Below are 27,448 nucleotides of genomic sequence, written 5' to 3'. Positions count from 1 at the left end.
CTCTTTCTACAAAATCTATTACCATTATCGTGCCAAACTTTCGGTATACCGAATTTCAGCATGCCAAATAGTTCGGTTGACATGGTATGGTAATGGTAATTACCACTTTATTTTGGGCCAAAATTTGATTGTTTTTTCCAACCCAATTCAGGGCTCGAACATGTTTTGGCCACTCCCTTTGGATTTTTAAAACTTTTTTTATTTAATTATGAGAATTTTATAGAGATTCATTTAAGAAACAAGAAGTAAATAGATGGAAGAATTGTTGAAAGAACCCAATATCCCTAAAAAAAAATAGTACAAAGATTCCTAATCTACATTCTTTAAAATTGTACAAAAATTAACTTAATAGACAAAGTCAGAGAGAAAGACATCCCAATTTGATGAAAGAGAAGATGAGATGGACTCCGAAGAGAGAGAGTCATCGGAACTGGAGCAACAGAGCTGAAGTCGGTGGCTATATGAGTGAAAAGATGAAGAGTCGCAGCACAAGAAGGCTTAAGTTTTTTTATTGGGAAAATAGAGGTTAGAGGGTGAGTTGATTGGATAAATGACTAGGAAAAAAAAATATAAAGTGCATATATAATGATAATAATACCTAAATATATATAAATGAATAAATAAATAATATAATATTAATAGTAGTGGTACGGTACATTATACCGTTGGTAATGATTTTGAATACCATTACCGTATCAAAAATATATGGTACGGTACAAATACCGTACCATTATCAATGGTACAAATTTTTTGGCATAACTTTGGTATGGTACGGTTGGTAATTCAGTTGGTATAGTAATTTGACAAAAAATCCCACCCCTAAATAGCACTGTTCTATGTAATTTCCGAAAATTAATTGAAAGATCCGTGTGTCTATTGCCTCCAAAGTCCAAACGGTCATGTATTAAACACACACAAAGAGGTAACCTCAACGTTAGGATCTCCATGAGCTCATTTTGGTGGATCTGTTTTTAGAAAGGAAAAATTCTATATGATGTTTCAAAGTATATGATATTTAAACTTTTTAATCGTTGATTTTAATTTTTAATATTTAACTATTAAAAATTTAGAAGTGTTCAATACTCAAAACATCATAAAAACCCTCAAGTAAAATTCTTTATATTTGTATTTTATGCGAATAAGTAAAGTGGTAGGATGGCTTTCCGCACAGAAGAACATTTTCATAAATAACTTACGAATTATTAACAATTGTACAAAATTGGGACTTGGGCCTTCAAAAAATTTCATAAATTGTAAGTAGAAATATCCTACAACTTCTTAAGAGATTAAGAACTCATTTGAAAGTGTTTTTAAAACGAGCGTAAATATTTTTGATAAAGGTGATTTTGAGTACAAAAGCACTAAGTGTCACATCCCGGCCCGGGGCGGATCACTTCCCGGGTCCGCTTCACCACCGTAGCACGATATTGTCCGTTTTGGGCTTACCATTCCCTCATGGTTTTGTTTTTGGAAACTCACGAGTGAGCTCCCAAAATGCCTCGTGCTAGGTAGGGATGAGAATATACATATAAGGATCACTTCCCTGGGCGATGTAGGATGTCGCAATCCACCCCCCTTAGGGGCCCAACGTCCTTGTCGGCACACACGCGACTAGGGTTAGGCTTTGATACCAATTGTCACATCCCAGCCCGGGGCGGATCACTTACCAGGTCCGCTCCACCACTGTAGCAAGATATCGTCCGTTTTGGGCTTACCATTCCCTCACAGTTTTGTTTTTGGAAACTCACAAGCAACTTCCCAGTGGGTCACCCATCCTGAAAGTGCTCTAACCCCCTTCTTGCTTAACTTCGGAGTTCCTAAGCCAGTGAGCTCCCAAAAGGCCTCGTGCTAGGTAGGGATGAGAATATACATATAAGGATCACTCCCCTGGGCGATGTGGGATGTCACACTAAGACCATCTCCAATGATGACTTATAACCTAAAATTTCCCCTTCCCCCCCCCCCCCCCAATCCCAAAAATCCACTCCAACCCATGACCCAAAATTAACCTAAAATCTAAAACTCATTTGAGGGTCAAATACCAGCCTAGTTTTAAGCCACAAACCAAAATGGGCCCCACCAACTGAGATTGAAACTGGGGCTGTGAAGCCCAGTTCCCTTTCCTGACTCGCCCACGCATGAGGCATCTTCAGCCAACCGACAGCCCCACGTGGGGGTGTTCCCTCAGCAGTCAATGCAAAAAGCAGCCCAACGGCTACTTTTTATAATCCAACGGTGACATTTAAATGGGCCGTTGGTTAATCCAACGGTCCAGGTTCAAATTTTTTTTTTAGTTTTATATTTATATATTTATTGAATCCAACGGCTTAAATCAAATATAATTAAATATAACGGTAAAAAAAAGATCTAACGGTCCGAATTTAAATCCAACGGCTAGAATAATTTTAAAAAATTATTTAACTTAAAATTCAACCAAAAACTCTATAAATACCTATGTATTTGTTCAAACATCCACACAAAACTCACTTTTCTCCTACAATTCTTCCAATTTTTCTTTATACCATTTATTCTCATTTCTAGAATTTTCAAGATGGCAAAAGAGCATGTTAGAGGTCATAATTGGACCTTTGACGAAGATATTGCTTTATGTTTGACATGGATTTCGATTAGCGAAGATGGTGCCGTCCGCACCAATCAAAATAGAAAGGTTTTATGGGGTAAAATCGTTGATAAGTTCCAGGAAAACTCCAACGCCGGTCGAAGGGAAGTTGGTGGTGTTTATGATCGGTGGAAGATTATCAACAAAGCGTGCACTTTGTGGAAAGGAAGCTTGGAGAGAGCCATGGTTGACATGCCTAGTAGAAGGGGCGCTTCAAAAATTGTGAGTTTATTTGTTGATATTTTAGTTGTCATGTACATAATAGCATTTTGCAACTAATTGTTTTTATGTATTTGTTGCATAGGGTGACAAAGCAATGGCAATTTACAAGACAAGAACTACACCAAAAAATCAAGCTTTTAAGTTGCATCATGCTTGGAACATCCTCAAGGATTGTCCGAGGTGGGGAACCGATGCGAACCAACAATGTGGAAGATTATTTCATAATGAAGCCCCACCCCTAAATGATGTCAATGAAGGTGTGAATTTTGTCGACAATGAAGGTGTCGAATAAATGACCCCAACTTCTTCTTTTGCAAGGCCCCCGGGTAGAGATAAGCAAAAGGAGGTAAAGAGAAAAGGGAAGTCCTAAGATCCGACACGTGCACAATTTGCTAGCAAAATGGCAATAATGAACGAAAACTAGTGTCGTTGGCAAGAAGAATCGGCCCAAATGCTTTTGGCCATGAAGGAAGAAGGGGATAGGGAGCAAGAAAGGTACGAAACTAATTTGATAATGGAGGACCTCGACAAATACACTCCAGAGAGGAAGAGATACTTACATGGTAAGCAAAAGGAAATTTTACGAAGGAATGGCACAAGGAGTATATTTCAAGATGATAATTCATCTCAAGACTATCACCCAAGTCTATCACCAAGTCAAGATGGTGGATATCATTATTAAGTTTATTTAGTCTATGAGTTTTCGATTGTATTAAGTTTATATGGTTTATTAATTGTCTTTTTTATTTTTTAAGTTTATGTGGTTTATTAAATGTCGTTGGTATTAAGTTTATGTGGTTTATCTTGATTTTCATGTATTGATTTAGTGATTTTTCAAAATTTATCGGAATTTAAATATTTTTAGGTTAAAATGTACATAAAATTAATTTAGGATAGTCTACATAATTTTTTTTTTTAAAGTTAATTTAAAAAAAATAGCCTTAATTTATTATTTGATAATCTAGGGCTAAAATTTTAGGTCAGAAGAGTTGGAGTAGAAAAGTTGTTTTTGGGCTAAAACCTAAATTTTCTGGGCTAAATATTTTTAGGTTTTAGGTTACCATTAGAGATGGTCTAAGACCTACTCCAACCCCCTGAAGTAAAAGTCAAATTTTAGGTTCTAAACTTACCCCAACTTGCTTTAACGCTTAGAGAAAATATGAGTTTTAACCCAAAACTCATTTCTAGAGCAAATTTAGCCCAGGATTCCCCTGAGTTAGTGGAGCTGGGCCACCATATACGTGTAATTTTTTTAGTTTTATATTTATAAATTTATTGAATATAACGGATAAGATTTAATATGATCAAATCCAACGGTAAAACAAAAGATCTAATGGTCTAAATTTAACTCTAACGGCTAAACTAATTAAAAAAAATATATATTTTATATGTTTCATATTATTTCATAGTGTTCCATGATTTTCATAGTGCCAGTTTAGAGATTTTTGAATATTTATCGGAATTTAAATATTTTTAGGTTTAAATGTTCATAAAATTAAATTAGGATAGTCCACATAATTTTTTTATAAGTTACTTTAAGAAAAAATTATTCTAAATTCATTATTTAATACTGTCGGGCTAAAAATTTAACCCATAAATGTTGAAGGAGAAAAACTGTTTTTGTGTTGAAACCTAAAGTTTTTAGGTTAAAAATTTTAGGTTTTGGCCCAAGGATTGGAGATGGTGTAAGTGTTTTTTTTGGAAGAAGCACTATATTTAGTGCTTATTGCAGGAAACACTATATATGTACTTTTTGCAAAAACATGTGTTTCTTATAGTAAACACTTAAAATATTTTTCAAAATCTATTGAAATTTTTACTAAAAATTTATTTTAAAAATATTTTCACTAAAAATATTTTTAATCATTTTTAAAATACATCAAAGCGATCTAAGAATTTTTAATCCCAGGAATTCAAGTGGGGTGGTTCCCAACTTTGGATAAATTTTTAGTTGAGACGGGAATACGGATAGTACACCACGTGTTTTTAAGAAATTAGTGAAATTTTTTAATTTTAAGTTATTAACCTTTTAACACATATAATTCAATATTTATATAAAAATACATGATGTACCACTTCGTGTAACGATCACATTTAAGGATGTCTTCCAACTCCGCCAATATGGATGGTTCAGGAAGGCAGACGTGCTCTGCGAGGAGCCGCACATCCAACGTCAATCCTAAAAGAGGATAGGTTTCCATAAAATAATGATGTGGACATGGTTGATGCGACAAAAGCAAAAGTGGCCTACTGATTACCCTAAACGTTCAGACAGGATAAACTCTTCTGGATGTGTGGTCCCCAATATTACCAAATTAGGGCAGAGCGTTAAGTACTATTTATAGAAAATAAATAAATTTCTATAAATAAATTTTAGTTACCTAATTTTGGAATCAAAGTGAAAATGTAAGAAACAAAAGCGTTTAATTGATTGAACTAAGAATGGATTGAAAATTAAGTACTAATTTTATACGTCGCTTAATATTATAGTTTAATGAATTTTTTTTATTATAGTTTAATGATTTATTTTTAAATAAAAATCTTATAAACGATCATTCATCGTAATAATAAAAAATAATTATCTCTACATTTTAATACAAAATTTGAATTTATTTAACATTGATAAGTAAATGATTAACATTACATCACCATCTCTTGGGGCGTTGTGAGCAAAAACATATCTACTAAAACCAAAATACAGGGTTTACATTTTAATAGAATAATCTTATTTTGTTCTGAAAATGGCTGAAAAATATGGAAAAGGATTCGAAAAGGGGATGGTAAGAATTCCGTGATTATGACTATTCATCGTACAATCATTTCATTTAAAATTTAAAATTAAATAAAATAATATCTAACAAAAACTGACTGTATGATGTACAATGAACTATTACGACCAAGGATTCTTAGGATCCCCGAAAATGGATCCCGCCTTTTCCGAAAATTATGTCTTGCTGACGTGTGCACCAAAAGTAAAACGATTCTCTTTGGTTCTGATACATTTCCTATTTTGTCCTATAAGCAAAATTAGTAATATCCATAAATAAAAAAAAGTAAATTCCTTAAATGGTAGTGGGGTGAGAGGAGTCGCCGACGACTGAGAAACCCCTCATTTGGTTGTCTTTCGAATTCGCTGCTGCTGCTTCTAGGTTAGGGTTTTACAGTCGCTCCCGGAAACTAGAGTGAGAAACAAGAGAGAGAGAGAGAGAGAGAGAGAGAGAGAGAGAGAGAGAGAGAGAGAGAGAAATTGAGATCAAGCAAGAGCAAGTAAATGGGGCGAGGGAAGGTAGAGCTGAAGCTAATCGACAACAAGCTCAGGCGGCAAGTGACGTTTTCCAAGCGGAGAAGCGGGCTGATCAAGAAGGCACGTGAGCTGTCCGTGCTCTGCGGGGTGGAGGTCGGCCTCGTCATCTTCTCCGCCAAAGGGAGGCTTTACGAGTTCTGTAGCGGCGAGAGGTACGCCCCCCTTTAATTTCTTCTTCCTTTAGCTACGTTTTAGCTTAATAGGAACCGGGATCTCGACCCAAAAAAAAAAAAAAAAAGGCTTAATAGGAACCGGGGCTGGGTACAGTTAAGTGTGGTTGGGGTAAAATCGGAACTGAATTTATTGTGGTGCAGTTCGATTTGAGGGTGGAAACCGTAGTAAAATCGAACCATTCGGTTTTAGTTCAGTTCGATTTTAAATTATTTTGATTTCGATTTGAGTCTAACAAGTAGGCCCGTTAAAAAATTGCGCTTACCTTACGAGTTTTTTTCGGTTTGGGATTCTGGACTTTTATTTTATTTTATTTTAAAGTAATTGTTATTAGTATTTTAAAATTTTCATTTTATACTCGCATTTTTTTTAATAATAAAAATTTTGAAATACCAAATAAAATTTTAAAAATGTTAATAACAATTCCATACTTTTATAATTGTTTTCCGTTTGTTTTGGTTCCAAACAGGAGAAAGAACAGTTTAAGCGGTAAGTAAAATCATAATTGATAACCATCGTACTAAAATCTAAGGAAATTCTTTTTGAGTTTGTTTCAAAATAAAATAGAAAAACAAATCGCAACAACGAATAAATGCTACACTAAAATTTAAGTATCCAAATTTAAATCCACGTATGACCTTCACCAAATAACCAATTATACGCCAACATTTAATTTGCTAACTAAATTAAATATTTTGTATATATTGTTGTCCGGTTTAGGATCGGTTTTAAATATTAACAAGAGAAATTAAACTGTTATTTAATTTGCGCTTCGTTTCACATTAAAACCGTTAAAATTGAAAAGACTGAATCATTCGGTGCGATCGAAGTTGATTTATGTTTAATTTCGATTTTATATCCCAAGTGCCCGCCATAGGAACTAGACAGCTGGCTCCCGAAATTTCGTTTCTTCCTTCTTTTTGTTTGTTTGTCTTTGCAGTGCTAGGCTGCTAGCTGGCTACCATCTTGTAATTAAAAGTTGGAAAATGATTCGTGTTGGATTTTTTTTCTGGGATATTTTTGAGATATCATGATTGTAACAGTTTATCATATATCTTACGATCATAAATTATTTTAAAATTTAAAATTAAATATAAATAATAACTGATCGTACGATACGATGAATGATTATGATCGCGGATTTTTTCTAAGATCTTCAAGAAAAAATCCGATGCTTTTCCTTAGAAGTTCCATTTATTTTATTTATTTTTAGTTGATGTATGTGCTATCTTTTCACATCTTTTGTACAATTTTAAGGGGTTTATAGATCGAGGTCTAAAATTACAGGCTACTTTTGAAGTGATAATTTTTATGCTTCTTTCGCCTTTTGAGGTTAAAAAAATATATATATATATTTGAATTACTTTACATAATTTTGAACTTTAATTATTTAAACACATTGAAACTTAGTATTAACTAGGAAATTATTTATGTCTAAAAATTAAAATAAAATAGTTAAAAGAAAACTCGTATGTGGTTATACCTCAGGTTGAAAACAATGAAAACATAAATGAAATCTCCAATTTAGCGTTAAAAGACAACACGTATAAATACGTTTAGCTCTCGATATTCTTTGTCCTTTGCTTACAAAGAGGAGGGTTTCGAATTTTGAGTTTCCAGCCTTCTCCTACCCATTACGCTTCCAACGCTCGACATTGGACCGAATTTCCCATTGACTTATTATTATTACACAATGCAAGAGATTAATTGGAGTGACTACTTCCATCATCCACCGTTACTAACGAATTAACACCTTTAGACAACCTTTAGCATCAATCTCTTCAAAGGGCATGGGGAGGACCCGAGTTGTTGTATATAAATACTATATACATATTTATATATTATTCCTTTTCTTCGTCGATATTGTTAGTATTTGATGGGAAAAAAGTGGATGCTGTTTTCCCTAACTTAGGAGAATATGTAAGTATAGATGCCTCCAATAAGATAAAAACGCCTCCCTTCTCTCTCCCCTGCCGTTTTGCTCCATCACTCACTGATGGTAGGCTGGTAGCTTACCCTATCTCTCCAAAGATGATAGCTCGCCTCAATCCTCGACCTTCGGTGGTAGTGGGCCTGAGCTCGGTCTCAGATTGGGTGCATTGTCCCTATTCTTTTGGTTTTCAGCTAGTTGCACCAGATTTAAGTTAGCCCCGAAATTATCTATGCATCACACGAATGCTCTCCTATACCCTCCCACGCCGCAGCCCACAAATCCTCCATTTGTTTGTTGGATAACCTGCTTTCGATTGAGAAGCCTCTTGTAGCCATTGTGTTTGCTACCCACCTCGAGAGCGAGTCGTTGCACACTTAGATGAATGTGTGCAAAACCGCTGTGCAGCTAATTTGGGTATCCGCACCGCCTCCGTCAACGGTTCTGATGGTGTTTTGTCTTCTTGTTTGGTTGGCATTACCAGTTTTCCCTTGCTGGTGCAGGCTGCTTTGCTGAGTATTTTAGAGGCAAATTTGTGTATTCTTTGTGCATCTTTGTTGTTGTGAAATTGGGGATTAGATATGTTCTTCAATTAGGACTTATTTGCGTATGTGGTTTGTTTTTTGGCCCTTATGTTTTGTTGGTGCTGACCGCATATCAACTGATCTGAACGGAAGATTGGTGAGTTATATGGTGGTTGTGGCGAAGACGACTTGCGTCAACATAGTCTAATTGGGCATCATGTGCCTTTGGCTTCTTGGTCCACTTGGCCTACTAGCAGCTTTTCTTTAAGTTTATCTCATCTCATGTAACATTTTCTTCTATTAATGAAGTTTATGTTTGATAAAAAAAAATTCAACTTATGTTCGATATATATTTACTTGACGTGAAATGTATTATTGCCAAACCATTTGGCAACATAAGATACCAAACATTGAATTGATAAAGTTCTGACCTGAATTCTTCTCAAAAAAATAAAGTTCTGACCTGAATAACATGTGATCCATATGCACAGTTTGATTGTCGGGTTCAGTAGGAAAATAGAACATTGCACCTCAACTTGAGAAACAATCACATACCTCATCTTATCATCCACTAGCTTATGTTTGAAGTTTATGTTCGATATATATTTACTTGACTTGAAATCAATATAATCACCATTGATCCGATAGAGTTGTGTGTGACGGTTGCTATTGTTGTCGAGATTTTGGTACGCACTCATGTATATCAATAGTTGCATGCATTGTATTGCGAGTGAGTTTGTGAGTGAATTTGTAACACCACGTTAACTTGTCAAGCAGTGTTTCCATCACATGAAAGAATTTCTTAAAGAATTCAGTGAAAAATAGTATAGCACGATATGTTGAGATGATAAGGAAAAGTTTCCATGCATAAGGAGTGACATGGTCATAGTTAGAGTAATATTGGTTAAATTTCCATGCATGTCTGAGATGAAGTTTTGTTTGGCGAAGCACTATATATATAGTAGACTATATATTGGATCATCAGAGTTCCAAAGTATTTGCATGATTATTTGGTGATTTTTGCGTCTAAGAACTAATTAATTAGCTTGCTCGGGTTTGTTAACCATCTTCAACTTTAAATAAAAAAATTAAAAAAAAAAAAGGAAAAAAAAAATCAGTAGTTCCCTGTAGTCAGTATATTTGTATTTGTATCATCACTCCATGGGAAGGACCATGTTAATTACAAGAATTTAACACCCTGAACTCTTACTGCAGAAAGAAGAAAGGTGTAGTCTGCTCCATAAAGGGCGAAGGTACATAAGTTTATAAAGTTCAATAAAATCTAATGTGGTATTATATATACTTAAATATAGGAAAGAAAGGACCAAGATCAAAATATTCGTAATACCAAGGTCAAAATCTATGGCGTCGCTGATGGCGTTTTATCGCAATGTCCAAAAGTAATCATGCATATGTACTCTGGTGTGAATTCCTCTTCACCCTAACAATTAACAATTTAATGACTAACATTATCATTTGCTAAAATAAAAAAATCTATCGCATCATTGTTAAAAAAAAAATCACCTCTATAAGAAAATTATGTTGTTATAATTCCTTTTGAAATTTTGTTCATTTATTCCATATGATCTGACTATAAATGTGAAATTAACTAGTATTGATATGAGAGAACGTTACGATATATGCTTCATAAAATACAATAAATATGTAGATAAGTTCTGCATGCATGTAAATAAAATATGCGTATGATAATCCACTGACATACTTACAGTCCTAGGTTAACCTCCTAGTTTGCCATCTGGCTTCGAGTTAAACAAAATCGGGAGAAGTCCAACCCCTTCGAAGCCCTTACAAAGTTTATTAAATTTCTGAGGCGAGACATACAATGCTTCACACCCTCAACGATAATCAATTGCATATCACGTCGTGCGCATCCATTTGTCTACTATGTATGTTCCATTATTGTTGTCCCGACTTAGGGTCATTTTAAAATGCTTCTCTGGAAAGTACTTTGCTTATAAACACTTTTATTAGCAACAATCAAAATGTCTATAAATTCAATTGTTTCTTGATAAAGCACTTGGAACTCTTTAAGAAGCACTTGCTAGGTATTTTTCATGAACGCACTTAGAAATGCTTTTACAATTTTGAAGGATTTTAATTTTTTACGTTAAACATTGTCAACACTGGTTAGTTTTTTGAAAGAGGTTTTAGCTATTCCTAAAACTCTTCCAAACATGCATTTTAACTGCAATAAGAAGTTTAACTGTGATGTTTATTTCTAGTAGTGGTGCAGTATATAAGGATAAGGCCCAACTATTTGATCCATCTGTTCTCTCTTGTGTCAAGTTTTCATCGATCCTTGAGCGTCCATCTTGAAGTGTTGTCGAACTAGGAATAGGATCCTAAGGATCCCGGGAATCACTTCATCGTACCCGTTTATCTGTCATCATGCGGTCAGAAATTATTTTGAATTTTTTTTATTTAAAATTGAAATAAATAAATAAATAATTCAAAAAGATTTTTTACCGCAAACTGACGGTACAATGTATGATGAACGGACACGATGAAGTAATCCCCAAGATCCTAGGATCCGAAGAGAATCCTCATCCGTTGAAATAATCATGGCATGCATCTTACATTGAGAGTAAAATAGTAAATGTCACTCGTTTAACCTTCTAGGGGGATTTATACCTAAAAGGTTTGTTTTTCTATGTTCTTCTATTGGTTTGGCTTTCCTATAAGTTCATAACTTGGGGTGAAAGGGTTATATATCTTAGTAGTTTAAATCCATGGATGCATTTTTGCTCATAATCTTATTTATCACCGTTAGATAAGTTTAAATTTAAAATTTGTGTCTATTTACTACACAGATTTCAAAATGTAAACATATTGAACAATGATAAATTAGTCGATAAGCATCACAATCACTTAAGGATGGTGAGTAAAAACATTCTCAAAATCCAGAGAGAGAAAGCTAGCTGCCCCCAGGAGGACAACTTTAAGCCTACATCAGCAAGAATACAAAAAAGAGCTCCCATAAAAATAAAAAAAAAGAGAAATAAATAAAAAAAGTGTATGAAAAACAAAATGTCATTCTTTCGAGGACAAACTACATTTAGTCCATGTAGTTTGCACAAAATTCTACTTCTATCCCTGTAGTTTCAATTTTATTCAGTTTTTGGTCCCTATTGTTTTCTATTCTGTTTCAGTTCAAGGATATGTATTAACTTTAGCTTTGATACCATGTTAGATTACCAATGTTCAAAGAAAAATCAATTGGAAATACGTGGAAACGCCAAGTTCTTTTATGCCCTTATCGAAAAATCAATTGGTACTTGAGTATGCTATCATGAAGTCCAATTATCACACAATACATTTTTCACGTGTTAGATAGACTCTTAATCTCCACACGAGAGGAGCCGCTTTGATTTTTTTTTTTTTTTTTTAACAATAGAAAGAGGAACCTTTGCCCTAGTTTTTAAAATTGTCTAAGCCCCTACCTCCTATTTCCAGTTTAATCTAATTTTCTAGATGAATTATATTCGTACAAATGGCATCTTTTCTACTGTAAGTATATCATGGATGGTTTATTTCTTTCATACAATTAATGCACATAATTATCTACTTCAGTTTGGGAAAGCTTCTGGAGCGTTACCAGATGCATAGTGAAGAGAAAATTAGTGCTTCCAAGAATGCTGGTGGTACTGACAAGGTTAGCATCAAAGGCACCTGCCAGGCACCATCTGGGCTACCCCGAGAAGATTGGATTTATAACTTCAATTTACTGTATTTGTTAGGACTTCATGTTTTGTATCAGTGTCGAAATAATTACAAACACCAGTAGCAATACTAGCAGCCTATCGTCTCTTCTCACATTCTGCTAATCTCGGGTGCAGAAGCATAATGCGGAATGTAGTGATCTCCGCGCAGGCGCTAGCCTCTCTCTGAAAATGAGTCAAAGGTAAGTATCATGTACAGAAGCTTCGTTACATTCACCCGCGTGACCGGGATCTGATTATGTGTTTGCAGTGGTATGGAGGCACAAGACCTTGATAATCTAGATGTTCCAGAGCTCACCCAGCTTGAGAAGGAATTGGATGCACTTTTAAGACAAACAAGATCAAGAAAGGTTGTTTCTTTATGCGCAGACCATTATTAATTAGTTCATATTCTGGTTTCACTTGGACTGGTTTCAATGGATCTTTTAATTAAGTGAAGTACCTATTTTCGGAATATAAACCTGCATATATAGTTTCTTTTTCTAGCTGTGATTGCGTCGAAGATCAATAATGTTTGAAACGTCTGTTCTCTTTTGTTATGTTTTTGTCCTTGAGTTTTGGAAGTTGGCAAGTTCTGTTGTTTCCATGATATCAAGGTATTTTCTTCATGTTTTGAGTGAAGTTTAAGCTACAAAATATATGATTCGTCTATGAAACTGCAATTTCATGTGTAACAACATCGACAAGTGTTTTACGACATAAGTTTACCGATATTTGATCATTTCAGAAATTCCAGAGATTAACATATATGTGCACTAATATAAATCCGATGGTGTTCCTGTGTCACAAATAACTAGGAATATGAAGAAAGAAAAAATGGGTTCGAGTCACTCAACTATCATTGAAATAACCACACAGTAGTAACAGATGCATGAAGCGTTTATATAGTTTGTGTAGTGTATTGGAAGTACAGTAAGTCTAATAGATTGGTGGTAAAAACTCACTTGAGTACTACTGATAATGCAGACGCAGCTGATGATGGAAACCCGTACAGCTCTTATCGAGACGGTATACATTCTTTCTCTGTTAATGGAAGGGGTTCTAATTCTATTCTATTGCCAAATGCATTCTGTTTGAGGGCATATCCACGTTACACATATGCAGATCGGTGGTCATGTGTACTGTGAGATGCCCTCCCTCGAACTCACGGTTCTTGCAGGGACTTGCATTTTTGTTCTTTCATTATTTTTGGGGTTTGGGAGAAGGGGAGGGGAAAGTGTAGATTAAAATCGACTATAGTGTTTCACTAATATTTTTCTTATGTACTCAGTTGTCTGATCACTTGATCACTGTAAGTTGTCTGATCACTCGATCACTGTATTTCTGCTGGTGCCATATACATGTTCTATGTTACTGAATTTTAATTTGATGCGGTTGATAAGTTGGTTTAAATATTTGTGGAGTGATTTGGACACAGTTTTGATTTGAATTCGGTGTATTATGCATGGCTCTAATTCTGAACAGGAAAAACAGCTGAAAGAAGAGAAGCGTCTCATAGAAAATGAGGTATATACGTATATAATTATGTATTTGTTGAGTTATTGGAGAAATGAAGGTTGAAATGGTGATAGAAAAGCAGGTGAAAAACAAGTACTCACAGTCACTTGATGGCTTTAATTTATCAGATTGCAGCACTGAAGCTGAAGGAGCAAGCAGAGCAAGCACTGACCTGCCGACTAGGAACCGGATCAGCAGAGCACTTCCTCCGCTAATAACACCAACAACAACAGCTGCAGCAGCGACTATGTTCCGGCCACCAAACTTCATTTAATTGTTTTTCAAAAAGTAAAAAATGACGAGACACGGTACAAACCAACTCAGTTCAAGCCCAGGATGTGAGACAAATAGTCCATGCAGGGCAGGGTGATCATTCAAACAACAAATAATTATTGTCCTTAATTAAAACACAACCAAAAACTGATTCACAGAGATTTCAAACAGTAGTACTTGCAACAAAAAACAAGAGATATACTTCCCCGTTACGAAACATTTACAGATTGCCATCACATGAATGAATTACTCATCTGGATATATTTCAAGATTCCAGAAATTGACCATTCTTAGAAAGAGAAGAAAAGGAAGAGATGGGGGCGACAACGGAGGGAAACATCGTTGTTTTGGGCCATGCCAAAAGATTTCACTACAAGAGCAGCGAGAATCGACTTCCTGGCAAGAGGGTTCCTGGATTATGTATGAATGCAGCCTCAAAGACTATCCATATCTGCTGTTGGCAATGATGGTGATGAGCTGCCAACTCCGAAAGAGCGATAGGACCACAGAAAAGAGGAAGGGAAAGTTTAAGGCTACTGTCGTTGCTTCTGCTGGCGGCGACTGATGATATTGCAGCGCAATCAAGAGCTAAAAAGAAGATTCCAAGAAAAGCTGATGGTAAATTGGTGGCTGCTGATTCGATTTCTACTCCCGATTCCATGTCACTTCATAATGTTATGGATGATCCATACAGTTTCATTAATAGGATCGATGTTCAGCATCATTCATCGTTCTTCCACTTTTTCGATCTGCAAAAGACTTTACGAACGAGCCATTACTCCTTAGATTCCATTACAAATTAACAAAACTAAAAAGAATCGATAACGAGAGGTTTAATCTGTTAAGATCCTAAATTATTTCCAACCAAATTTCTTCCCCGGCAGGAGGCGCCTCGAACTTTTCCGGGAGTAACAATTTGCATTGCGATAGCCGGAGACGGTGCCTCAAGCTCTCTAGCCGTGCTTGTGGAAATGTTAATATGACGGTGGTCTCTGTATGGTTACAGTAGCAATCTAGTTGATTGATTTAGCTAGGGTTTGTTATTTTGGCTAGGCCTATTAGACATGGTTTAGGGTTAATGGGCTAATATGATTTTGCTTAATATCAAATAACTTGGCACATAAGGTTAATGGCTAATGTGATTTTACTAACTCGAGAACACAATTGATAATGAGTACGAAAATACAAAATCCACAAGGCGTTTTCGATTCACAAACCAGCCATTTTCTCTACTGTGCAATGGCACAAGGCCACCAAGTGGTACAATTCAAAACAAAAGAACATTTCAAAAACTAGATAATGACATAAAGTACAGCAGAATCCTAATCGTTTAAGTTTGACAACCAACACCTGGTGAGTGACTGGTATTCTCCCTTGTTGATAGGCCATAGAATATATGCCTCATCAGCTGTCAGGCAGTCTCATCACTACTTCAGATGGTGGTCGTAAAGTGCAAACCATCTCTTTCGTCTTCCCAAAATAAACCTGCAATAAGCAGATCAATGACAATTTAAATTCCAAAGATAAATATACGAAGCCCTTTGTAAACCTTACTGTTTGGTTCGAGTGCCAGTGAGACATCCAGTACGTGGTGACCCAATGCTTTCAGCGGTCATGGATGGCTCTTAGTTCCATAACTTGACAAAACATTGTGTAGTCGGAACTGTAGAGCAGGATTTAGAAACGTAAGTGTGCATGTAAGGAAGCACAGTACCTGATCGAGTGAATTTCTCAGCTTGCTCTCCATTTCTTCGATCATTCTTCCCATGTTACAAATATGGCCTTCTTGAATTGAGAGGTGCATATTCATCTACAAAGCCAAAAAGAATGAGTACTTTATCCATCCCAGTATATCATACAAGTAGTACATGCGGGGCATCACAGCAAAACAGATTTTGAGTGATCATTCAAACAGCAAATTTTGTGCTCAATTAATTTAAACCATATCAGCTCCAACAATATAACACAATCAATCAAAAATTGATTCACAGAGATTTCACAGCACTTTCATTGGCGTACATCAAGTTCTTCTCTCATAACTATCAAAAGGGAGGAGTAGTTTACTATTACTTTCAATAGCTACTAAGTGTTTTCCTTTTTCGGTCAGCACTAAATAAATTAGGGTATTTACAACAAAAACAAGAGCAATAGTTCCCCGGTAAAAATTCCTTCTCTTAGAAACACGCTTATCGCTAAAATGTTGAAGCCCCAAGAGCCAATTAGATGCTAGAGCCTAGACCATGCCAGTCCATCTCAAAGCATTTATAGATTACAATCACATGGATGAATTACTCAACCAGATATATATGGTGCTCACAATTTGAAATTTCCAGAAAATGCAAAAAGAAAATTGAATACATTTACAAAAGAAGCGAAGAGGAAGAGATGCGGGTGACAAAGGGGAAAAACATCTCTCTCTGAACTGACTTCTTTGTACCTCTCAAAAAAATGTTCCCAGAAGCAAAAATTGTACAGAAGGTCAAATTCCTCAATTGAAAAAGAATAAGGTATGATTACCTGTCGTCTAATTGATCCAGACAAACAGAATGTGCCTGATGACTCATTATCTGTAGTCAAAGACAGCATGACAGTGCTGGTTAAACGGTATTGGGCTGTCCCTTCCTCCTCCGGACCCACCTATGTAAAAAAAAAAAGTTCCGGAATGACAATTGGTGGAAGTGTGAAAGGGGGGAGAGTGTTAGGACTACATGAACACCTTCACCAGAGACCTACATTGTTCCTACCATGACAAATAGAGTTTACCTCAATCACATGTATAGCATCCCATGCCCCCTCCTGCAGATAACCCCTCCGGCCTTGCCCTGTCTTGGAGCCATCTGAATCCCCTCAAAAAATAAAAATCAGCAAATATACATATAACAGAACATAAATTGAATTTTGCATCTCCTAGAAGAAAGTTCAGGCAGTATACCTTTCTTGATTAAAAAGCAGCCGACAAAACCTTCGTTATCATCCTCCCACATATAAACTGAAGAAATGCCACCTTCATAGTACCTACCAAATTACCGGATAATCAAAGCTGTATGAAATCTTCAGAAGGAAACAAAGAACTGAACCACTATGCTAAAACAAATTGCATGAGGATACTTACGACACATTCTTGCCTTTTTCCTTTTTTTTTTGAAAATTAGCTAAAGGAAAAAAAATCATTTTGGAAGTGTTTTGTACTGTTCAACCAAAACCAATGCAAAGAATAACAGAAGAACGAGGTAAGTAAAGGACCTCACTGGTCACGATATACGGCAAAGATGTCGTTTGCTTCAACTTCAAGTTTCCTCAACTCTAAAGATGGGAGGCTGCCGTCTTCTAGCAGCGGATGATATTTGTTTGACCAAGGTGATCTACATGGAAATATAGTAGTACAAAATTATCAATATCGACAATAGATATTCACAGAACACAAAAGATTATACGAAAAAAGAAACTGCTGGAGTACATAGTTATACATGCATTGCATTAATCACACCAATTAAATCTGCATATGAACCAAACCAATAAATTAAATTAAATTAAATTAATCAAAATATACCAAACATCCAGATTCATAAATCAAGGCCAGATCTGCTACCTCTAAAATGTCCTAAAAAAATGTAGCAATTAGTGTGTAAAATATCAGAAAACTAACACCAACCCATCAAATTTGACAAAAGATTTGAGGGTTTTACCTGTAAGAGTCTGCATCTCTGTTATATTCACACAAAATGAACTCCTTCCCGTATTCCATATCGCACAAAACCTGATTTTTGGGAAATCAGAGCAACACAGTGATTTTAAAATTTGAATTTCAAAAGAACGTTTTGTTTATTTTTTGGGGACTAAAATGAAACCCTATGAGAAAGAAAATGGAAAGTGAAAATAGGATTGGATTGGATTTTCCAGGGAAACAAACAGGGGAGAACCTGGAGAGGCTGATCGACTTGAGAGAGGAGATCGGAGGAGTGCTGGGGGAGAAGGGAGAGAAGGGCGGAGAGAGCCGTCTCAGTGTGCTTGGGAGGCATCCGACGCATCAGTCCCATCGCTGCTTCCATTTTCCCCTTGTTTTCTTTTTCTTTTGTTTTTCTGGTTCGAAATTCGGATTTTGATTTCTTTCGTTTCACGAGTCTCTAATTATTTTTTGGGTTGTGTGTTTGTTCGGGTTGTTATAAACTCCGAGAAGCAAGAAGAAAAGAGGCGCCATGTTTTGTTTGACCCGAGTTTCCCTCGCGGGAGCTCCCCACTCGCGCCCACACTTATTTGTGACTATATTATTATTTATTGATTTTAATTTTCTTAGTGACAATTCCAATTTACTTTCTTACATTATATTATTAGGCTAAATTTTTGTATTTGAAACTAGTAAGTATTAAGTAATTTAGTTATACTCATCATTTTTTAAACAAAAAATATAAATTTGTTCAGACGTGTTTTGTTAAATAAATGGAAGCGTTTTAGGTTTTAAAAACACTTAAAGTGCATTTTAGAAGAAACACCCGTTATGTGTTTTTATGCAAAAAACACTTCAAGTGATTTTCTAAAATTCACTTGCAATTTTTTAAGATTTGGTTCCAAAAATCACTTTCATATCAAAGAGACCGTTACATTCATATACTTGGATCCAAAACTAGTGACCGGTTGCATTGATTTGTTTTAATATTTAAGACATTCCTCTTCACTTATAAATGAGAAATCTCATATTCGATACCTAGTAAGTGGTTGACCTGTTATGTGGTATGGTTTAATTTCACCTAAGCCCACACACAAAATGTGTGAATTTTTTTACTTTGGTTATTAATGTGAATCTTTGGAAGTAACGGATCGAAAATCCGTGATGCAGATCTTCCGAAGTGAATTACGTAGGGATGTGTTTTATGTAAATTATGTATTCTATCAGTAAGAACTCTGAGACGTAATTTGATCATTGTTCTATGCGACATTGGTTCGTGATGTCTCGATATGCGTGCTAGGGAGTCGTAGCGTGGACCTCAAGTGAGTGGGTCTTTTCCTGTCTGTCGTGTGTATATATATATATATATATATATATATGATTGATAATTCCACAAACGTTTATAAATTGATTATTACTTATGATTACTGTGAATGCTTTGAAGTACTAATGTGAACTACGAATGACTTGATCCCTGTTTAGGGTATGTAGGCAGTCTAACGAGATGTTAGATGCAGCCATACAAGAAGTGAGATTAAATAATTGAGACAATAGCCTTATTTAGGGAATTGAGTAATGTGAGGGACATTGGTGGAAAATGTGAGATTTAACCTTATGATTTGGTGGTTAAATGTTGGTCATAAATCAATGTGTGAAGAATCAAGAATTTGAAGTAAGGAAACGCAAGTAAAGATAGTTAATTAAACTAGTGTCTGGTTGGACTTATCACCGATAATTATTCCCGAAAATAAATGTTTGGGAGTAGGGCGTTACGGCTTATGCATTTTTATGCCATATTATATATATATATATATGTATATAATTGAAAGTGCGATGTCATGGTTGAGTATTAGATTGCATCATGGTATATCCATATGTATATTACCTGCACATAATTATTGTGAGCACTTTGAAGTGCAAAGGTGAACGCAGGACACCCAAGTAAGTTCAGGTGAGTTTATGGTATTAGTTGAAATGATTGAGTTATGGCATGACTACATGTATGTTTTAGGCAACTCCGACCTTGTCGTACAGGTTGCAATGGTAGGCAACTCTGACACTGTCGTATAGGTTGCCCATGAGTTGTATATGTTACAATAGATACAGTTATAGCCCGGTGTTAATGCTCCCACCCGTGGCCAGGGCACAGTCCTTCACGTGATGTTCACCTCCCACACCTTACGCTCACCTTGGATCTAAGGTAGGTACACAGTCCTGTCATACAGACCACTATAGATGGTTCCAACTTGTAGGTGACCCGCGATTATTTGCACAGTCTTCACGTGATCGCAGCACCGAGCGTACTTATTTACACTCAGTCCTATCGTACAGACCACTAGAGGTGGTTCTGACCCGTGTGTAGAGATATGTGATGAGCTATGGGTTCAGCCGTACAGGGCACAAGAGGTGGATTTGGCTGACATATTACTTTTCATGGATAAGTCCTACAGGTCACTATAGGTGACTTCGACTTATGTGCTAGCATTGATTGATAAGATATGGAGAAGTCGTACAGGTCACTATAGGTGACTCCAACTTATGTGCTAGCATTGGTTGACGAGATATGGGTGAAGTCGTACAGGTAGCCATGGGTGATTCTGGCTTGCGTACTAGTATAGGTTATTAAGCACATGATTATTTATATTGCTAATGAGATGCTGAGTAGTGGTATACTTCTGGATTTACTGTTAGTATACATTTGATTTCATACTTCTACGTAGTATGATTTTCTGGAAACTATACAAGTTTTACGGCGAGGGGTTACTACCTTTGATTATTGAAATGATTTTGAAAATCTTTGTTTGCCCACTCACACTTTCTATTTTGCACCCCTCCAGGTTCTAGTAGCAAATTTCCGTATCGATGAGGACTTGTGGCACTCCCAATTCAGGTGGCTCCTTATGATGGTATAATTATTATCTTACCTCACTATACTTTTCTTATGCTCTGTATCACGTGTGAAATAGGTCCATACCCGCTCACCGCGCACTTGTGTATATAAGCACTTTTAGTTTTAAATTTATTCACATTTTACACATTATCACATTCTATGGCTTCGTCACCTTCCAGGTGTCGGCTAGCACAGCTCGATTCGGAGTTCTAGTGGACATTCTGGGTCGGGATGTGTCAAGAAGAGAGTGAGAGAGAAAGTGGGAGTGAGGAGAGAGGGAGAGAGGTTGTTTTTTAAATTAGAGATGATAAACTTACATGTAGCTGAGGTTTAAAAAAAAAGCAAAATTTTGTTTTGTGAAATTACGTTACTGTCCTTAACTTTTTTGTTGTGATAGAAAAGACATAGATGTATTGTCACATCCTGGCCCGGGCCCCCACCAAATCCCGGGCTCGACTTTGCCGTAGCACGATATTATTTACTTTGGGCCCCGACCATGCCGTCAAAGTTTTGTTTCTGGGAACTCACGCACGCAAAACTTCTCAGAGGGTCCCAACCAAAATCATGGCGTGCTGGCCATCACGCCTTGATTTTGGTTGGGGTGTGTTATGTATTTTCACCCTCTTTTGGTTGACAAAAGGAGTTTCATTAATATAGTTTTATATTATACCTCTCCTCTAAAATGTAGAATATCATTATAAAAATGAAAAAAAAATTATTTGGATATGTGTAGCAGAGGAGAAAAAACTGGAGTCAAGAATGTTCATTGGAGAGAACCTTGGTTTCAAAACTAAATTTGAGTTTCACTAATTAAAGTATGTGCATTAGAGGTGTTAAAATAAAACTCAAATATTAATTTTTTTATTGGAATAACTTTTTCATAACAATTTTATCAAAAAAAAACTTTTTCATAACAATAAAGAGGAAAAACGTTTTCCGTACATTCATGTTTATTTTTAATATTTCAGTTGATTAAATTAAAAAAAATCAATAGCAAATACAAACATGGATTTTTTTTTATTATAACAAAAAAATGTGGTAAAAACATTTGAGGATGCCATAGAGAGAGGATATTTTGCATTCAAAATAGGTGTGGCCTCTTTGTGATTTCAATCATTGATTGATACATATTAAATTTTAAATAAAAATTAAATTTATAAATACGTATTAACCAATAATTAGAGTTACAAACACACCACATCAGAAAATGAACTCTGCTTTTGGAATCAGAAGCAAAAGCAGCCCCAAGTTGTCGGTAGAAAATGACTTTTGCGGTCAAAAAGTCAGTAAAATGATTGGGGGTTTGGGAGGTCTACACGCTGTACACTCTTTGTCCATGTGCTTTTAGCTATTTATGTTACGTATGCAATATCCAACAACATTTTGTTGGTAGCCGTTTGGAGTGGAGTAGAATCCCGCCAACAAATGGCAGACCCACTCAACAAAATTGTGATTTGGAAATCCAATATAGTTAGTAAATTTGCATATAATATATGTATTAATAATTATGTATGGATATGTTTTTTTTTAAAAATACTCTGTTTTTTTTTAAAATACTCTGTTTTTTATACACTTTTTATTGATTTGTTAAATTGCATGTATTTTAAAATTTCAAATTTTCATGTTTAACACACGTTATTTTGCAACATTTTTTAGTAATACATATAAAATTCACATATTCTATTCGTAACCTTAACATATTATTGAAAAAAATAAATAAATAAGTATTAAAAATATATAAGAATTGCCGAATTTTTTAAAATACCTTTTAGCAAAGTTGCGGAATAATACACATACATATTTTTCATGTCCTATAGCTAATCCGTATTTTAATTTAACCCTTGTAATACTTTTAGCTAGTGGGATATTGTTTTGATGTGGTGGTACCATAAAGCATATCGTAAGATGTTTTAACTATTTAACGAGGATGTAATATGCAAAGACATTCCCATTTCTCTTGTAATAAACGGTTATATGTGGTTTATACAAAGAGATGGCAGCACTTAGGCTCGGTTCGCCGTGGCACTGGAGGGGCATGGGAACATTTCTTCTTGATTGTGGCCAAATTATTGCGCCAATTTTCTTTGATTTTTTCCTTTCCCCAAGTTCCCACTCCTGTTTACTAGAAATGAAACAAATAATAAGCTCTTTTCCTTTTTTGCCAAGAAGTTGCCATTTACTACACCCTTCCTCGTTAAGCGACTTCCCCTCTTTTTCGATACCCAAACCCCTCAACGTCTCAACTCTCCTGGTTATTATTTTCCTCTGGCATAACTCCTAATGTTACTTTCATCCCCACAACATATGACATTACTCTGTGGTCTCTATCCGGGACTTCCATGGACATGGTCATCAAGCGAATGGTCTCGGTGGTTCGTTCCTCTGCGGTTTTTGCTCGTTTCTACTTCCCGGAGAGAGAGAGATGAGTAGGTGGTGATGGAGCCTGGTATGGAGAAGGTCGGGGGATGGTGGCGGCTGGTATGGGGAGCGCCGGGGGTGGCTTGATATGGTTGGGTTTTCAACTTTCCTTTATATCCACCTTTTCTATTATTTTTATAATTTTCATGTGCCTTGTTTTATTAACACCTTAGGTGTTGTTAAATATACCCGCGTTTTCTTAAGACCAACTTCAATAGTGGGCTAAAAGCCAAATTATCCCCTAAACCCACTCCAATCCAAGAGGGAAATTTGGGCTAAATGCTAAACCAATGCCAAATTCCTCCTAAAATTTAGCCCAGAAATCGGAATGGACTCCACCCAATATTTATCGGAATTTAAAAAATTTTAAATTAAAATGTTCATAAAATTAATTTATGATAGTCGACATATTTATTTAAAAAAAAAAAAAATTAATTTAACAAAAAAAAAGCCTAAGTTCATTCTTTAATAATCCCGGGCTAAAATTTTAGGATATAACGGTTGGAGCAGAAAAGTTGTTTCTGGGCTAAAAACTAAATTTTCCGGACTAAAATATTTGATTTTTAGCTCAATTATTGGAGATCATCTAACCAGTAGCTTTTTCTTTTTGGCCAATTTTTTTTTTTTTTTTGGTCGAATTTCTTTTTGGCCAATTAATTTTTGTGGACTTGAAACGATGTGTAGTTGACTTGACTTTACTAGTTCGATTAAAAACCATCTGCCCCGGTGCCAATTTGCAGTTCCGGTCAGACGTCAGAGAATCGCTGACTTGCCAACAGCACGATGTATACCCCGTGCAGCAAGTACGACGTGTTCTTGAGCTTTAGAGGCGAAACACGCAAGGGCATCACGGACCACCTCAACTGTACATTGAAAGACAACAAGTTCAATGTCTTTCTGGACGAGGACGAATTAACTAGAGGGGATGCTATAACAGAAAAACTGAAGCAAGCAATCAAAAGGTCCAGACTTGCTGCCATCATGTTCTCAAAGGGGTATGCGGACTCCAGATGGTGTCTTGAGGAGCTGGTGGAGATCATGGAGTGCAGAAGAACACTGGGTCAACTTGTTTTTCCGATTTTCTACGATGTTGATCCTTCAGATGTCAGGCATCAGACTGGTAGCTTTGCAACGGCGTTTCAGAACCATAAACAGAAGTTCAACGAAGAAGAGGTCCGATCGTGGAGAAATGCTCTTAATACAGCTGCAGGGTTGAGCGGCGAGGATTTTCGAGTGACTGACGGGTAATAACTTGCTTATTTCCTTTAATTTGAGGATTAATATACTATCTTACTAGATATCAGAGTGTTCGGTGATGACTGTCTGTAGAAGTTTAACTTAGTATATTCGAATCTTACACACTCCTAATTAAATTCTGCACTCATAAGGATTAAGGTATATATTGGTACATTTTAATCCTTGATTCTCATAGTAAATCTTAATTTTCCTTAATTATGGATTTTAATTCCAGGCATGAAGGAACGTTTATCAGGAAAGTTGTTGGCGAGATCGCTAGAAAACTGAAGAAAGCATGCTTAAATGTAGCCAGAAATCCAGTTGGAATAGATTCTCGCGTGCAAGAAATCAGTAATTATTTAGATGTTGGAGGATCCAATGATGTTCGCATAATTGGAATTTGGGGGATGGGCGGACTAGGTAAGACAACGATTGCAAAAGCTATTTTCAACAATTACCAGCACATGTTTGATGGTACATGTTTTCTTCGAAATGTGAGAGAAGATAAGAAACTGGTTGATTCGCAAAACATACTTCTGTCTAATATCTTGAGATCGGGCAACATAAAGGTGAGTACGGTTGATGAAGGGACTGAGGAGATAAAAACAAGACTTGGATACATAAGGGTTCTTCTCATAATTGATGATATAGACTGTGTGACACACATAAATACATTAGCTATAAAACGTGACTCGTTTGGTCCAGGAAGTAGAATTGTTATAACAACAAGAGATGAGCATTTGTTACAGACGCTTGAAGTGGATAAGATATGTTCTCTGCCGGCAATGAATAAAGATGAAGCTCTTGAGCTCCTTAGTCGGTGTGCCTTTAGAAAGAATTATCCTAATGAAGAATATCTCGAAGTCTCAAGAGAAGCTGTTGATTATTGTGGGGGTTTACCACTTGCACTTGAAGCTGTAGGTTCTTACCTACGTACAAAAACCACAAGAGAATGGGCAAGTGCATTGAACAAATGGAAAAGATCACAGCCTTGTCAGGAAATTCACAAACTTCTGAAGGTAAGTTATGACGGGCTTACTGATGGCCAGGTGAAGGATATATTCCTTGATATATCCTGTTTCTTTGTTGGAATGAACAAGGACCGTGTCATGGCAATATTGGATGGGTGTGACTGTAATCCAGCAATAGGCATTAGAGAACTCCATGAGCGATGCGTTGTAACTGTTGATCTAGAAAGCAATCTGATGATGCATCCTTTGACTCGAGACACGGGCAGAGAAATCGTACGTGCAAAATCCCCTAAGAAGCTTGGAAGTCGTTGTAGATTGTGGGATCATGAAGATGTAAAACACGTATTGAGGAAGCAATGTGTAAGTACATCCTCAATCAAATTGCATTTAATACATGTCCGTAATAAGGGAGAAAAAGTTATACTGATTTTGTTTACTGAATTATTTGAAAATTAACCCTGTAACACATGTGACTAATGTAGATTGTTAAAACAGAACTGATGTCTAAGCAAACTCTATGGCATTGATCCAGTACTGGTGCTCTGCACTGGTTAAAATCTAAGCAAATAACCCTTGTCTTACTTTAGTTTCTTTTCCTTTCAAACAGGGAACGGAAGAAATTGAAGGAATTGCTTTAGATTTTCCAGAAGCTGACAAGCTTAGCTTCAGTACAGAAGCATTCAGAAATATGCGGAGCCTGAGATTACTCAAAATAAAAGGCGTAAATTTCACTGGACACTGCGACCATCTTTCTGAAGAGTTAAGATGGTTAAGTTTGTCTGAGTTTCCTCTGCAGGCCATACCAGAAGATTTTAATCAACCAAACGTAGTTGACATTGACCTGAGTTGTAGCAATATACAAGTCTGGAAGAACTCCAACGTGGTACAATACAAACCCAACCAAACTATCAATTCTTTCCACCAGGTTGTTTAAATACCAACATCATGCTTTCTTCTTCTATTTGAATTTTGATATTTGTTCCCTTTTGTTTCACAGTCACTTGAAAAGTTGAAGTTTCTCAATCTTGGTTATTGTGATCACCTGAAAGAATCACCAGACTTTACAAGAATCCCAAATATTGAGAGATTGATACTCGAAGCCTGTAAGAGTTTGTCCAAGATTCACCACTCCGTAGTACAATTGAAGAACCTTAAGTATTTCTCTGTTGCGAATTGCAAAAACCTTCAGGAAATCCCAGATTTACCAACAAATTTGGAAATCCTGAAAGCAGATGAGTGCATTGCATTGGAAAAGATGCCAAATTTTTCAGAAATGTCAAGTATGGTAGAACTGCATCTGAATCACTCCCCCAAACTCACTGAGATTCTAGGCTTGCATAAGTCGTTTAACACTGTGAGAAGCATTCGTATGGAAGGGTGCACCAATCTCACTGCTGCTTTTAAAAAAACAATCCTACAGGTCATCTCTCTCTTGTTGAATAAGAAGAGTATCCAAGATAACTCTAATGATCTCAAGAAGAAGAAAATAGAGCACACTATTAAAGAAAGCTCACAAAACAAACTAATTAGTAAAGCTTTTCTTATTTAGCTCTAGGCTTTGTTTTTCTTTGGATGATTACAATGCTTGGGGACTTGGGTATTTATAGCAAACCAAATGAAAGCTACACCACACACTTAATTAAACTAAGATTATTTGCTACCACACAAAACCCATTAATTGTACCTAATTTTTTCCACTCAACCATACCTAACATTGATTCTACCTAACATTGATTCTCAACACTCCCCCTCAATGTTAGCTCTCATTCTTTGCACTGTGCTGAGTAGACAGCGAAAATTTTCGAGCTTGTCTGTACTTAAACTTTTTGTGAACAAGTCCGCAACTTGATCATTCGTCTTGACCTGTCTCATCTCAATATCTTCTTGTAGAACCTTTTCTCTAATAAAGTGGTAGTGCACTTCCACATGTTTAGTTCTTGCATGAAAGACTGGATTTTCCGCCAAGCGAATGGCTGATTGGTTATCAC

General features: G+C 36.0%; 3 protein-coding genes across 5 annotated transcripts in view; 2 read left to right on the top strand and 1 right to left on the bottom strand.

Moving 5' to 3' along the window:
• Positions 1-5,901: 5,901 nt before the first annotated feature.
• Positions 5,902-14,440, top strand: LOC137729260 (truncated transcription factor CAULIFLOWER D-like). 2 transcript variants are annotated; one of them, XM_068468133.1, is made up of 7 exons: positions 5,902-6,298; positions 12,363-12,444; positions 12,629-12,693; positions 12,762-12,861; positions 13,478-13,519; positions 13,976-14,017; positions 14,137-14,440. In XM_068468133.1, exons 1-7 carry the CDS (start codon positions 6,114-6,116, stop codon positions 14,221-14,223), a joined length of 603 nt encoding a protein of 200 aa, XP_068324234.1. In that variant the 5' UTR covers positions 5,902-6,113; the 3' UTR covers positions 14,224-14,440. The 2 variants fall into 2 exon arrangements, with proteins under 2 accessions (XP_068324234.1, XP_068324235.1); XM_068468134.1 differs by lacking the exon at positions 13,478-13,519.
• Positions 14,441-15,407: 967 nt separating this feature from the next.
• Positions 15,408-18,414, bottom strand: LOC137729259 (F-actin-capping protein subunit beta-like). Of its 2 annotated transcripts, XM_068468130.1 has the most exons (8): positions 18,202-18,414; positions 17,968-18,038; positions 17,530-17,643; positions 17,214-17,296; positions 17,045-17,118; positions 16,799-16,918; positions 15,996-16,091; positions 15,408-15,766 (listed from the first exon to the last, which is right to left on the bottom strand). In XM_068468130.1, the coding sequence occupies exons 1-8, from the start codon at positions 18,328-18,330 to the stop codon at positions 15,686-15,688; spliced, it is 768 nt and encodes a 255-aa protein (XP_068324231.1). In that variant the 5' UTR covers positions 18,331-18,414; the 3' UTR covers positions 15,408-15,685. The 2 variants fall into 2 exon arrangements, with proteins under 2 accessions (XP_068324231.1, XP_068324232.1); XM_068468131.1 differs by lacking the exon at positions 16,799-16,918.
• A 5,508-nt stretch (positions 18,415-23,922) lies between these two features.
• Positions 23,923-27,448, top strand: part of LOC137729060 (disease resistance protein RPV1-like) — an 8,157-nt gene continuing 4,631 nt past the window's right edge. Inside the window, exons 1-4 of the mRNA XM_068467882.1 lie at positions 23,923-24,497; positions 24,725-25,820; positions 26,068-26,343; positions 26,458-26,880. Of these exons, the coding sequence (XP_068323983.1) occupies positions 24,037-24,497; positions 24,725-25,820; positions 26,068-26,343; positions 26,458-26,880 (2,256 nt within the window). The 5' untranslated portion in view covers positions 23,923-24,036. The remainder of the gene's footprint in view (positions 24,498-24,724; positions 25,821-26,067; positions 26,344-26,457; positions 26,881-27,448) is intronic.

The sequence above is a fragment of the Pyrus communis genome, chromosome 3 (assembly GCF_963583255.1).
Source record: "Pyrus communis chromosome 3, drPyrComm1.1, whole genome shotgun sequence".
NCBI classification, from domain to species: Eukaryota; Viridiplantae; Streptophyta; class Magnoliopsida; order Rosales; family Rosaceae; genus Pyrus; species Pyrus communis.
The sequence above is the reverse complement of the archived record's forward strand: the minus strand, read 5'-3'. Positions and strand labels throughout refer to the sequence as shown.